Source organism: Carassius gibelio, chromosome B5 (assembly GCF_023724105.1).
Source record: "Carassius gibelio isolate Cgi1373 ecotype wild population from Czech Republic chromosome B5, carGib1.2-hapl.c, whole genome shotgun sequence".
Classification (NCBI taxonomy): Eukaryota; Metazoa; Chordata; class Actinopteri; order Cypriniformes; family Cyprinidae; genus Carassius; species Carassius gibelio.
In genome coordinates, this window is record NC_068400.1 from 12,236,502 (window position 1) to 12,250,788 (window position 14,287).

The 14,287-nt window shown below is 35.5% G+C and overlaps 2 protein-coding genes across 3 annotated transcripts in view; one reads left to right on the forward strand and one right to left on the reverse strand.

Annotated features, from left to right (window-relative positions):
- The window catches only part of kcnv2b (potassium channel, subfamily V, member 2b), a 172,954-nt gene that overhangs the window by 2,001 nt on the left and 156,666 nt on the right, over positions 1–14,287 (forward strand). The window contains exons 2-6 of one of the 2 annotated variants that reach the window (XM_052556591.1): positions 1,263–2,227; positions 2,325–2,479; positions 2,704–2,758; positions 3,696–3,794; positions 3,884–4,253. In XM_052556591.1, the coding sequence (XP_052412551.1) occupies positions 1,263–1,535 (273 nt within the window). In that variant the 3' untranslated portion in view covers positions 1,536–2,227; positions 2,325–2,479; positions 2,704–2,758; positions 3,696–3,794; positions 3,884–4,253. Of the gene's footprint in view, positions 1–1,262; positions 2,228–2,324; positions 2,480–2,703; positions 2,759–3,695; positions 3,795–3,883; positions 4,254–14,287 lie in introns of those variants that run through there. The other variant, XM_052556592.1, reaches the window with a different exon arrangement.
- On the reverse strand, positions 4,430–13,506 carry idua (alpha-L-iduronidase). Its single transcript, XM_052556589.1, has 14 exons — positions 13,147–13,506; positions 12,520–12,660; positions 11,771–11,853; positions 11,549–11,656; positions 11,333–11,428; positions 9,786–9,988; positions 9,015–9,194; positions 7,973–8,189; positions 7,349–7,558; positions 6,478–6,599; positions 6,073–6,198; positions 5,110–5,186; positions 4,927–5,027; positions 4,430–4,847 (listed from the first exon to the last, which is right to left on the reverse strand). The coding sequence occupies exons 1-14, from the start codon at positions 13,305–13,307 to the stop codon at positions 4,747–4,749; spliced, it is 1,926 nt and encodes a 641-aa protein (XP_052412549.1). The 5' UTR covers positions 13,308–13,506; the 3' UTR covers positions 4,430–4,746.

Below are 14,287 nucleotides of genomic sequence, written 5' to 3' on the forward strand. Positions count from 1 at the left end.
TTCTATTAATCAGGCATATATGATATACTTGATGTTGAATATAGTTAAATTACTCACCCTCAAATCTTTTCTCTGTAGAAAACACAAATGGAGATATTTATAGAATGCAACAGTCAGGTTCTGCAAGTAAAATTACCACCTCCACCTTATTCTTCAACACAGAAATAAGCCTATGGGCAAGACTTCCAGTTCATTAGCCTCTATAGGGAAATCGCATTGTAAAACTGTTTGCATGTGTTCATAATTAAGACAATACATTAAAATAATGGTAAGAAACACCAATTTGCAATATCAAGCAGGAAAGCAAGCTGTTTTGTACAGCTAAAAATTGCTGGACACAGGTGAGGCCGGAAATCAGACCCATAAAATTTACAAATGGTCAAACCCACTCTTACGGAAAAATAACATGGGGAAATTGATTTTTTACAGACTCTTTGAGCTACAAAGTTGTTAATGGATGGTATATGCTTTTTCTGAAGCCATTAGTCCACATTAGACCAATTATTATTTTCATTCATTTTTTCTTAAATAATCAGTTCTTGCAGAATTCCTGGATAAAAACAACCCATAATTACCCATAATTCTGCAGAGAAATCTCTAGCAATCAAAAGAACTGCCCACTTGCATGAAGGATTGCAACTGTTGCAATAAATATGTATAATATGCATTATTTTTTACATTATTTTTATATACATATTTTGCAATAAATATAAAATACATTGTTTAAATATATCCTAAGTATCACATGATTTTTTTCCAGTATGCTTTATGATTTTTACATTCAATTGTTTGATTATATAATTTGCAATGCTTCCAGGGATTTAATTTCTTTCCCTCATTAAAGCAGAAGTACAGTATTGTGTTTTGGTCCAATTTTCAAATTCTTCTGTTTTAAATTAAAGTTTGCAATGTTCTGTTTCACGTCTTAGCTTGTTGGTTTGGAGCATGGTTTATATCTCCTTAACAGAGACTTTTAAAAATCCCTATGGGAAGAAAAATAAATAAAAAAAACTTTCAAGACCACTAAAAAGGGTAAATGGGAACTGTTGCACTCTATAGCACAATGTCCAAGCTGCTCTTTACCATAACAATGGAAGTAAACAGTGACATATTAGTCTCCATACACTTTCATCTGCTAAACCTCTCTTTTGGTTTTCTATGTAAGAAAGAAACTCATAGGGGTTTGAGAAAGACACATGAAGTAGGGTAAATGATGACAGAATTAAACAATTTATCAGATTACCATTAATTTCTCGTTCCAGGTTAGCATCTCTACTGTAGGCTATGGTGACATGTATCCGGAGACTCTTTTGGGACGGATATTTGCATTTGGCTGCATTTCTTTTGGGATCATTCTGAATGGCCTTCCAATTTCCATCCTCTTCAATAAGTTCTCAGATTACTACGCCAAACTGAAGTCTCATGAATACAGCTCCAACATGAAGAACAGAGGAAAGGTTAACTTCATCCTGAGAGCCAAGAAGAAACTCGAAGAGTGCGGCTGGATTGAAACTAACAACATTAATGTATCGTAGACACTGGTGAAATCGATTGTTAGCGTTGTTACGATGTACTGAATCTTGCCTGAATGAGAACATTTTCTAAAAAGCCTCTTATCGAAAAGTGCCAAAGTAAATTTTTAAATAAAAGTAATAAGTAACAGTAACTTAAATTTCCTTGTTACATATGGACTTACCATTAGTTACACTGTAACAAGGACACATTAAAATTCCTCATCTCCCGTTCCTGCATTATTAAATGTTTAGTTTCATGGCATGAACCAATCTTTGTTGTACTACAGGATTAAAGTAGCCTACATTGTAATGTTAGGACATCTTTTATTTTCAACATTTTGTCTTGTAACAGAATCACATAACCTGTCTTATCTCCACTGTTTTGATGTTTTACCTAACCTGGCCTTTTGAACTTGACCTGACAACCAAAATAGAAGATTAATCTAATTTGCAGGGTTCCCATGACGTGTCCAATGAACTTAATTAACCCTGTATTTAGCCTCCAAAGACCGGGCAATACCTTATTTGTTCTAAGCAGTCCCAATGTTTTTGTTCTTTGAGGCCATACAAGCCTTTGATTCAGTTAACGTTAGGTCAAATCTTCACAACAAATCTTTTTCTGAGGGAGCTGCAAAATATCCACAAAAAAACTTGCCATAAACGAGGAAGAAACCTTGGCTGGGAGAAACAACTTCTCTCACGTTACTTTTTAGGTACACGTACAGTTACAATATTACATTATTTATATAGCTAAGCAAATTAATAAACAATTTAAATGCTTGACGAACCTCTTTCTCGGTGACCGCGCAGTTGCACTCCAGGCCTGTAGGGGGCGTGACGTCACTACGCTCATAAGCGTCACTTCTACGCGTTGCGCTTCTCGTTTCTCTGACCTCTGTGGACGGAGTGCGGTTCTGAACTCCAGTGAAATGGCTCCTCCAGTGCAAGTGTCGCCGCTGATTAAGGTTTGAATTCACAAATAAATGATTCTGGATGTTTATGACTTGTTTTAAACTAAGAAAAGTGTCTTCAGGAATGTCTTTCCCGCCTTCCTGTCGTGTTTGTCTCAGAAGTCAGAGCGGAGTTTGTGGTGTTGACATGGCCTGCATCCTGAAAATCATGATATTTCCTTAATTCTCTGCCAATAAAAGCTAATTATGGATATTAATGAGATTTTTGTTTTTTTTAGACAGCCAGGTGGTCTGCATTGCTCATTGGCATTCTCTACGGAAAGCGTAGATATGGTAAGAACCTGCAAGTTGTTCTGAAACTGACTTTCTATCGACATTCTGTGGACATGTTAATAAAACATCACATACACATGTCTGGTCAGCTATCCCTGTGGGTACTCTCCATAGGCGTAATGGTTTTTATACTGTACAGACCGTATCTTACAGTACACCTAACCCTAACAGGAAACTTTCTGCATTGTTAGATTATATGAAACTTCATTCTGTGTAATTTATTAGCTTGTTTACCCGTGGGGACCTTAATTTACACGAGTCCCCATGAGTCTGTGTGTATTCAGGTTTAAGTCCCCACCAGAATAGAAAAACAAGTGTACACACACACACATATATTTGCAGGTGACTTATGGAGGTCACATTGATTTATGTTTTACGGGAATGATAACACATTTCAACCTTTCAATTCATAAGTTCAGTATGTTTCTGTAGGACAAAACTTTTACAGTAATTGGTATATATATATATATGTACATAATTAATTGTGAGGGGAAAAAAAATTAAAGAAAAAAGGTATATGATAGATTACTTTAACCAGTGGTAAAAACAACAAAACAATACTTTTTTTTTTTTTTTTTTGCAATTTTGTCTCCGTCGTCTTTCTTGTAATTCTTAGTGTGTATATATATATATATATAATCAGTTTTTCAGAATTGCTATTATAAACTTGCAGTTGAGGAAAAAAGTTAAAATGTGAGATTAAAAACAAAAGCGAGAAAAAGGCAGAACTATGAAGGAAAGTCAAAATTGTGAAATTAAGTTGCAAATTATTATTTTTTTAAATTAATTTTAAAATAATTTGAATTTTTTTGTAGTGTGTAGTTGAAGCAACTTTCCATTAAAAATGCCACTGCATCTGTTGCTGAGAAAATCTGAATGTTTACACATTTAGTAAAGGCCATGCATTTTGGTTAAAAGCTTTTTCATTATCCTCCAGATAATCTGAAACCAATTGCAGAGGAGGAGAGGAGAATTGAAGAGGAGGAGAAGAAGGTACGAGAGGAGAAGGAACGCATTGCTAAACAGCTTGCAGAAGGTAAGGGTTTCTCTTGATATTTAAATGGTCTGATTCTTCTGCAGATTGAACAGTTGGTTGTACTGACTCTTAATATTTTTCCCCAACAGCTAATGAGGACACAATCTTGAAGTGAGCTGCCCAAAGTTATGCCCGTATTGCTAATATTGTAAAGATCTTGTTACCTGTCTGGATAAAGAATGATGCTTTTATTCTGCCACTTTGATTTTACAGTGTCCTTTACACACCTTTCACTGTTTTCTTATAGATCATGTTAGATTAATGCCTCATTTTTGAAATAACTGCGTATATATATCTATATCCTCTGATTGGACACTGTCTATTCTTTCACTGAAGAACATCTGATAATAATGTGATGCAGATTTAAAACAAGCAATGTAATGTTAAACATACACCAAATCAGGGGTCCACTTTGGGAAATATCCACACCAATATTTATTAATAAACCGTTAATCCCTATTTCTTTTGTCATTTCGATATTTAAATATAATTTCATTGTCCAGGCAGTTCAAAGTCTGACACAGCACCATTTCATATTAAAATGTACAAATTTTTATTTATTTATTTTTTATTAAAACCAGGAAATACTGTAGATAAAACTTCAGGTTGTTGTTCAAAAATCATCACACAGTCCGTCCAATCAATTTTTTTTTATCTCAGATAAAATATACCTGTAGATTGTCTTGTATGCATATATTGAATACAGATATGATCATTCGAAACCACACAGACTTGCTGTTTAAAAAATATTTGTGCCTTCAATGTTAATTACTACAGCATCAGATAAACGCCCCTAAATGACATTCAAAAACAAAATGAACTGTCTGGACACTTGACTGGACACATATTGGTCAGAATAGTCTAATCCTGTTCTGGTAAGTGTTTTTGATCAAATTAAGCTACAAAGTGAACCACATTGTATGTGGACAGTCAAAAGTTGGTCTAATCATGACTACCAGTTCTCTGAATATTTCTCAGTGACAGAATATTCTCCATTTCTTCCCCAGTAGTCCACAGCTCTGACTCTATAATAACCGCTCACCTCCAGACTCTCTGTGGAGAGAAAAACACAAGCAGGTCAATATGGATCAGAGCTTGAAGTTAAATATTCTGAATCCAGCCAAAATAATACCTGGAGAATAAGTGTAGTATGTGAAAATGGTGTCTCTGTGGTTAATCCTCTGGAAAGTCATCTCATCTTTGGAAAATTCCACTTCGTAAGTTTTTATACACCTAAAAATGACATAATAGTTACGTATAGAACTCCTGAATGAAGAACTAGTTTGTTTAGAAGCTGTATTTAAGCAGATCTTACTTTGTGCCGATGCAGTGATCCTTCCAGTTGATCAGAACCTGTCCTTTGGTGATGGTGATGAAACGCACCCCGTTTACCTGGGATATAAACCAAACCACATGGTTTCTCAATCTCTGCAAAGACCAACTTGCACAAGTTTTGCAATCGCACTTTCAAATGAATTTCATGAATAGACGAATACATTTTTTGGGTGTAGAGAAACAGCAGATGCTATGAAATCACTCCACATCATGATGAATGAGAAGGTCTGTCCAAACTTTTGGTCTGTGCTGTATATATAAATGCTGGACACTTGAAAATTCAAACATTATTACAGTTGGTCTAAAATAAGTAAAAGTTCACCAAAAAATAAACAGAAATTGATGAAAATTTACTCTTCCTCAGGAAATCCGTTATGTAGATGGATCCTCTGCAGTGAATGGGTGCTGTCAGAATGAGTCTGCAAACAGCTGATTTAAAAAAATCACAATAATCCACACCACTCCAGGCCATCAATTAAATTCATGTGAAGTGAAAAGCTGCGTGTTTGTACAGTAAGAATCAAATTTATCTTTGAGGTGTTTTAACTTCAAACTGTCGCTCCTGGCCAAAATACGAGTTCATAATAAAAAAAGGACTCAGATTTTAGATGAAAGCAGCAGTCTGAACGTGACGTTTTTATCAGCTGTCTGGACTTTCATTCTGACGGCACCCATTCACTGCACAGGATCCATTAGTGAGCAAGTGATGGAATGCTGACTTTCTCCAAAGAAACTAACATCTACACCTTGGATGGCAGTAAATGTGCAGCGAATTTTCATTTTTGGGTGAACTGTTTTTCAACATCCGTCTTTTACAGGTTTTTAAGATCATGAGAAACAAATTCAAACAAAGTCCAGTGTTCAAACCTCTGATTTGTCGTGTGACCTTTTGGTGCCACATGGATCTAAAACGAGACCGCTGTTATGTCATATTAGCACTAACCTGGTTGGGCACTTCTTTAGACGGAGCACAAACATGTACAAGCAGCACTGAGGGCACAGGAAGCACAGCCTTCAGCGTCAGAGAGCCATCGGATGGCACCGGCAGAGGTCCATCAGTCTGTGGATCCTACAGCATACACATTAAAGACTCATAACACAAAAAGAAGAATTTTGTAGATATTTATTCAATCTAAGATGAATAAAAACAACAACTCATGTGCTCCTTAAACATATGGATATCTATATGAGAGACATGTAGACGCAAAAAGAAATTCCCATTTTAAACTTTTTGGTTTTGGGTGCAAGACACCTTAAGTAACATTCTAAAAAATTTACATGAAGGAAAAAATTAAATGCTCATTATCTTTCTTATGAAAAAGTATGAACGTGTGTGTGTGTGTTGAACCTCTTGGTTCCGTAGCTGTGTGAACTGTTGTGCAGTGGGATAATTAGGGCTGCCCATGGTCTCCCACAGTTTAAATGGATTTGTCACATTATTATCCATGTAGTGTGTCACATACATCAGACCTACAAACAGACACCATAGAACTGTGAATACAAGCATATTCTGTTCTATTCAATTCTACATTCTTAAAGGGTTACTTCACCCAAAAATGAAAATTATGTCATTAATAACTCACCCTCAAGTCGTTCCAAACCCGTGAGTCCTCCGTTCACCTTTGAAACACAGTTTAAGATATTTTAGATTTAGTCCGAGAGCTCTCAGTCCCTCCATTGAAGCTGTGTGTATGGTATACTGTCCATGTCCAGAAAGGTAAGAAAAACATAATCAAAGTAGTCCATGTGACATCAGAGGGTCCGTTAGAATTTTTTGATGCATTGAATATACATTTTGGTCAAAAAATAGCAAAAACTACGATTTTATTCAGCATTGTCTTCTCTTCCGTGTCTGTTGTGAGTGTGACTGTTGACATACGACACTACTGATGTGTTTTCTTTGTTATTGGGCGCACCAGAAAACACGTCAGCAGCGTCATACATCAACAGTCACAGCAGTCACACTCACCTTTCTGGACATGGACAGTAGACCGTACACACAGCTTCAATAGAGGGACTGAGAGCTCTCGGACTAAATCTAAAATATCTTAAACTGTGTTCCGAAGATGAACGGAGGACTCACGGGTTTGGAACGACATGAGGTGAACTAACCCTTTAAGCAAAAATAGTGAAAACATATGCATCATCCCTTGCCGTTCTTTAATTCCATTTTTAAAAACAATTGTAGTGTTTTTTGGTGCTGGTTTGTAGTTACTGACCCTTTCGCTGAGGCATTCCAGTGAGGCGCAGGGTGATGCTGTCAGCGGTGGAGGAGGTCTGGTTATCTCTGCTGTTATACAGCAGGACGGTGGTCTGCCAGCTATCGGCTGTGTACGGCACCTGAGGCACGTGAACGGTGGCCAGCGCACCCACTGATAAATTCACTTCAGAGCCGTCTGTCAACACCTCGGCTTGCACCTGAGTCTCACCTGATCAAACAACACCTAACAATTATACACTAGGCCATAGAGAGGTTGCTCTACCAATTGAGCTCCAGGAACACTAAAATTAAATTATGAATTATATACACATTTATTTAATCTGATCAAAGATGGTAATGAATAGTTTTTTTGGAAAAGTAATTCAAATTTTCAACCTATTTGACTTTATATTTCTGAATACATCAACCCCATCTGCAATTAATTTTCTTTTTTTTTTTAAAGAGTTATAATCTCCCTGGGTTATACTGAATACAATTGCCATGGGAAACATAAAACATTTCGTATCTAAGATTAATGTTGAGTATACATTTTTAACCATGTTCTTGCACTGTTGTCTTGATCAATGTCTAACAAAAAAGAAAAAAATCTTACATTTAATAGTCAGTCACTAACTGTCATTACCTAACAATGCCAACAGGCCCATCACAGTCAGGACTGGTTTCCGTATGAACTGCACGTGCGGCGGGTTTGTGTTGTTGATCTGGAATCGGGCGCTGAGCGTGCGCTGGGTAAACGGGTGCGGGTGGTAACTAAGGAAAGCATTGTCGTTGCTAAGCAGTGTGTAGTTGACGGTACTGTTCTGGTCAGCGATGAGCAGGTTCTGATGCTGTGAGATGACCTACAACACACCAGAGACATGAAAGGAGACCGAAATAGTGTGCCAAATATATCTGGTTCACTACATTAACAAGCCTTAATTAATTAATAAGGAGTGCAATTAATTTAAGTAAGAAGAAAATATGAAAATAATTAAAGATCCCATTACAAGTCTAAATATGGGTTCTATGGCTTTTAGTCCATGTCTGATAGCTTTGAGGTGGGTAAAAAAAATGAATTAATTACAATTCTAAATCAATGTCAATATAAATATAAAATAATAATTATTAATATTACTAAATAAAAATATTAAACAAAATAAGAAATACTAATATTGTAATATTTCACTGTAAAATAAAAAAGGACTATTTCAGAAAAAAAGAATACTGTTATATGTTAATATTTATACAATAGTATTAAACAATAATATTCAACTGTAAAATAACTATAGTAATATTTGTCTACATTTTTACTTATTTTTTAAATATTTTTTTTGTATATAATCTTTTGTGATTCGACAATTGCACTAAATAACATTGTGATAATTGGTTTTAGTTTGATTTGATTGATTGATTAAATCATGCAGCCATATTTTCAGTTCATAGTTACTGGATACACATTTCTGTTTTCATAAGAAATACATCAGTTGGGCAAAGAAAAATATATTTGCCAATATTTTTATTTTTTTCATGGAGTTTTTGATATTAAGGAATGGGTTCAGGACAATATGATTTACTGCAATTCTGCTCCAGGATCAAAAAAAAAAGTTTACATATTTCGCTATGTCCTACTAATCACAAAAATCACAGCTGATAAAATGTGAACAAAGAAACATACAACGGTCTACCTTAACCACCATGGCTGCATAGGTGACATCTGCCCTCCAGGGGAGTGGTTTGTTCCAGCCAACCAGCGGATCTGCCTCGTCATTGTAGATCGGCACGGAGCCAAACTGTGGAAAGTGCTGCTGGATCTCCAGCACAGTGGCCACTTCCTGCTGCAGGATGGGTAATGAGCTGCCACCGCCCTGAACAACAAGTCAACACATACTACAATAATCAAAAAGAACTTTTCTTTTATTTCTGTAGGAAACATATGGAAGCTGCATATTAAAAAAAAGTATGATTTTATATCTCACAGTTTTTACCCCTGCAATCTTTAGTTTATATGTCACTTTTTTAGTGAGTTATAAACAGAATTGCAAGATCAAGAGCAATTTCAGAATTATGAGAAAAAAGTCAGAACTGCAAGATGTAAATTTGAAGTATGAGATCTAAGCTCAGAATTATGAGGAGAAAAGTCAGAAAATTGAGAAATAAAGAGATTCTCTAAAAGTCAGAATTAAGAAAAAATTAACAGAACCGCAAGATTTAAAAACCGAAGTATGAGATCTAAACTCAGAATTATGAGAAAAAAGTCAGAAAATTTAGAAATAAACAATTACAATTTACAAACTTAGAATGCCAGAAAAAAAGAAAGAAGAAAAAAAAAAGAATTGCAAATATACATTTGTAAATTGGAGAAAAAGGCACAATTACTTTTCCAATTTTTTTATTCCATCTAGGTCAGGACTCAATAACGCATGACATATTATAGCATAACTACATCCCTTATGCACCTTCTTATGTAGGGCGATGTAGTCTAGCCGTACGCCCATCTCTCCGGTGAAGTAGTTTGTGCCGTTGTAACAATGCTGTAGCATTTCCCAGCAGTATGGTGAGTGAGGCGGAGAATGACAGGAGTCTCCCGGACCCCCGAACTTCAAGAGAGGACTCGCCGCACGAAGTCCCTCAGAGCAGGCATCATAATAATTCAGAAACCCTGGAGGAGCGGAGACAGAAAGATTCATGTTCAGGACATTGAGGCTGGTGGATCGCACTCGGCAGAACTCATTCTTTCATGTGCTAGCATTAAATTAAAACTTGTCAGGCACTTTCTTGTTTTGTCCAAACCACGGAAGGCGTGTTTGAGAACACCATGTGCAGAAATACAACACAAAACACGGCAACAGAAGGACAAGCAGTTACTCAAACAATTAAACTCTTATTCAGGAATGATGTCTGATCAAAAGAAATAGTAAAGACATGTTTTAGAATGCTATACTGGACAGAAATAGAATGTTACAAACGACTTATAGAAATAATATAGTTTCCACAAAAAAATATTAAGTGCCACAACTGTTTTCTACATTAATAGATCATGTGACACTGAAGACTGGAGTAATGATGCTGAAAATTCAGCTTTGCCATCAGAGTAATAAATCACATTTCTTAAATATATTCAAATAAAAAATTAGTTTTTAATTGCAATAATATTTCACAGTTTTAAGGTTTTTTTTCTTTTTATCAAATAAATCCAAACTTTATATTTAGCACTAAAACAAAATGTAAGATACTGTCCATGTCTGCCTAACATTCAGACATAACCATGGACTCTGGTTCAGTTTAGTAAAAATAAATGACATATGCCTAATTTACCATCTCCCCTCAATATGGCACAATAAAATTGCTGTCTTTAATTTATCATATGAAGATAAAAATTATAGCTGTAATTACAGGGCCAGAGGTTATGGTACCCACATGTCAGGGTCCCATAAGATCTTAAGACAAGTTTTCAAAATTTGGACATCTCGGACTATTATAAACTCCAGAAGGCATCTTAAATATGCAGCACTCATGGAAGGATGTTCAAAAAACAACAATGCAATGCGATACAAAATGCATGCTTTTGAGAACACTAATAAAAGGAAACACTGCTTAAAATATATGAACTAAGATAAAATTTAGGGAAAACATATATATAGTTGGCTAGTCAGTTGTACATGTTTATTTATGCATTTAGCAGATGCTTTAATCCAAAGCGTCTTACAAAACAGGAACAGACACAATTTATAAAAATGTATAAAATTTTGAAACCGTATGTTTAGACAAAATTAAAATTGTCAGAAAATATTGGTGCAATTAATTCACCACGATTCAAAGCATCTAGGAAAATGTAGTTTCTAGTCGACTTTGGATAAAACCTTATAGGCAGAAACTGCAAGATCAAGTTTGAACTGTTGGCGGTGCTAGATGGTTTAAAACCACCAAGGAAATAAAATCCAATCGATTAAGAATTAAGATTGACAGGGTTTTGGCTCAGACAACAAATGATTCTAGACTGTACCTTGGGTTGATACAGTGATGTTGTCAAAATCATGGTTGTTCGGCTCATTCCATGTCTCAAAGTTCCACTGAGAGACAGAGCCGAGTCCGTATTTCGCTGCACACATATAAAACCACAGAAACAAAGACAGTCAGAACTTCTGGAGCTTTGTGGTAAAGATCTGGCCTAGAAAACATCCAAACCCCACAAGAGCTCAAACTCCAGTCTCATACTCACATATGTATCTTTTGGCGATCAAATAGACCAAATTCTTCCATTCAGTAACTTGACTCTTGTCCTCAAAGTTGCTGAAGCTATTGGACACACTGCCCATCAGTTCAAACCCTTTAAAAAGAAGCAAACGTCTTTAATATAATGCAAAGTTGCGTTAAATTTACCCTAATTCTACAGTACACAAGCATTTAAATGTGGATTTCACTGTACTATTAAAAAAATCACCTGGCTGCAGTCCATTCTGCCAGAGAAGGTCAATCAGCTGGTCTAAGTGAGTGAAGTTGTAGTGATATTCTCCACTGTAAACTCTGTAAAATGAAATTCAGAGACAAAATCTTAGTACTACAGTACACTAAATCTAGTCTGAGAGACACTTTATATAAATAAAGCCTTTAATTAAATATTATTTGTTAATGCACAAACAAAAAAAAAGATTTTATGCATTTATGTTTTTTGCATTTTATGCATAAACTATAGTTTACTTTGTAATGAAAGCGTAAAAAAGTGATACATGAACAATAAGCAGACAATATAAGAGATATATAATAGTTATGAATACCAAATTCTAGGTATGATATTAAGAAACATCAAGGATAGAAAAACAATCTTATGATAACAGCACTGCTTACTTTCAAGGTCACGCAAAAATCACAGATTTTTAAACAGATATACTGTATGCATGTGCATATTAATATCAATATTAGCATATTAGAATGATTTCTAACCACTCACTTGACACTAATGATGCTGAAAATTCAGCTTTGCATCACAGGAATACATTACATTTTAAAATATATTCAAATGGGAAACCGAGGTCAAACCACAATCAAGGAAAAAGCAGAGAGAGATGCATATGCACATTAATGTCGATCAATCCTATTAACATATGCAAAGTAAATTATATTTCAATAGTTCTTTCATTCATTCAAACAGAAGAAGAGGAAGTGTGATTCTGGTACTGTGATGTGACTGACCGTGCAGAAACCAGCTCCAGCATCCAGTGTATCCGCACCTGCTGGATTCCTCTGTGTGGCACAGAGCCGATCAAAGCCAGATTCATCTGCTGGTCTGGACTGAGATCATACAGGTGTGCATCACTGTGCGGCTGTGGAGGGCTGCAAACACAGGAGACAAGCGGCAATCGCGTACTTTATGAGTTTTGCCCACTAAACAATTACACAGTTGGAAATGCTTGTAGATGTAGTGCAAAGAGTATTACAATATTACCACATTTATATTTTTTATGAATTTTTTAAATAAGGTATGTACACATTACTATAGTAGCACTATTTTGAGTATTTTAACGTGTAACGTTACTGTAGTATGATAGAAGATAGATGTAAAGCATATATCCTGTACATGCACTATAGTGTATAGCATTTCTACATGTACTGTACTGTTGTATTCTTATAAAAATTGCGAAATGTGAATATGTACATATGCAATGTAATGGTTTTCCTTAAAACAGTGTGGCAGGACAATGACACTGTGATTATATCAGAACGTAATACTACTAACATATAGTAATGAAATCCACATGAAGAAAAGTTGTACTATGGTGATTTTTGGTAGTCGCTGTGCTGTTATTTTATTTTACTAACCAGAATCCAGTGCTTCTCCAAAAGTGCTTCAGGTTTCGTAGTGGCTTGTCAACATTCACTCGAACCTCCCCAGATGAAGCTATAACAGACTGCTGCTGTTTTATCAGCAGAACTGAGAGAAATGCTGTCCATGTGAGTGAACTGTGTTTACATCTATACATGCTGCTGACGTCACTTACAAACACTCACGTTCCCTGTACATGACTTACAGTTTCATTTAACAATCTCGCAGATATATTATCTAAAGTTTCGCTTCCCAGAAATCGCAGTAGGTGTCATTAAAACACATTTTACCCCAACTTCCATCCGATTCCGTGTTCTTCAGAAAAGTTGGTGCAGTGACGTCATTGACTGGCGACTGCAGTTTAACAACTGAATGTCGCGACCTACTGGTTTAAAGGTGCAATGAAAATGAAAAGCACAATTTTTACACTTAGTCAACCCTCTGTTTTACTCATACTGATTTTTTAAGTTTGGGGTCTGCAGGAGAATGTGGAGAGCCGACGGTGGGACCTGTGGAGAAGGATCTTGTACCTGAAGACCTGATGGTTTTGTTGTTTGCTCAGCGATGGGAGGTTTGTTTACATTCACAAGAATGGGTTATAAGGTCTTGCAACCCCTTAAGTTAGTAAAAAACAATACATTGTTGAAGCTCTTGTAGTATGCAACACCCAAAAAACTAATTTCAGAATGCCAGTATAATGGCACCACACATATTTCCTTCATAAAATGTAAAAATTTAGTTTTTTTTATTATTTTCTTTACAGGTTTAATGCTCAAAATTGTATCCGTTTTGATGCATGGTGGTAAGCAACACTAGCAGCACTGCAGAAACCAATCATCAGAAACCACATGTATTTTCTTCATAAAATGTAACAATTTTCCAAAATTTCAAATATCATGTTGAATGCACAAGATTTAATTAATATGAGGTCAAATTCAGTTTATGCGAAAATAAAAACTCACATTTTCCAATCAGCAATGCTGTTTTTAGAATTTCACCTGAAACTGCAAAATGTCTCAGTATTAAACACAATACCGCTAAAAACACTAAGAATTATGGGGAAGTTTACCTTATAATTAAAAGCTGTTTATTGGTTTTCTGAAATGTTTTAATATAATTATGATGATGTAATGTGTG

Coding starts and splice junctions, on each gene's coding strand:
- idua (XM_052556589.1), bottom strand. CDS start 13,307: ATGTATAGATGTAAACACAGTTCACTCACATGGACAGCATTTCTCTCA. Junction 12,661..13,146: donor TGGAGAAGCACTGGATTCTG/GTTAGTAAAATA, acceptor CTGTGTTTGCAG/CCCTCCACAGCCGCACAGTG. Junction 5,187..6,072: donor CTAAAGAAGTGCCCAACCAG/GTTAGTGCTAAT, acceptor TTTATATCCCAG/GTAAACGGGGTGCGTTTCAT.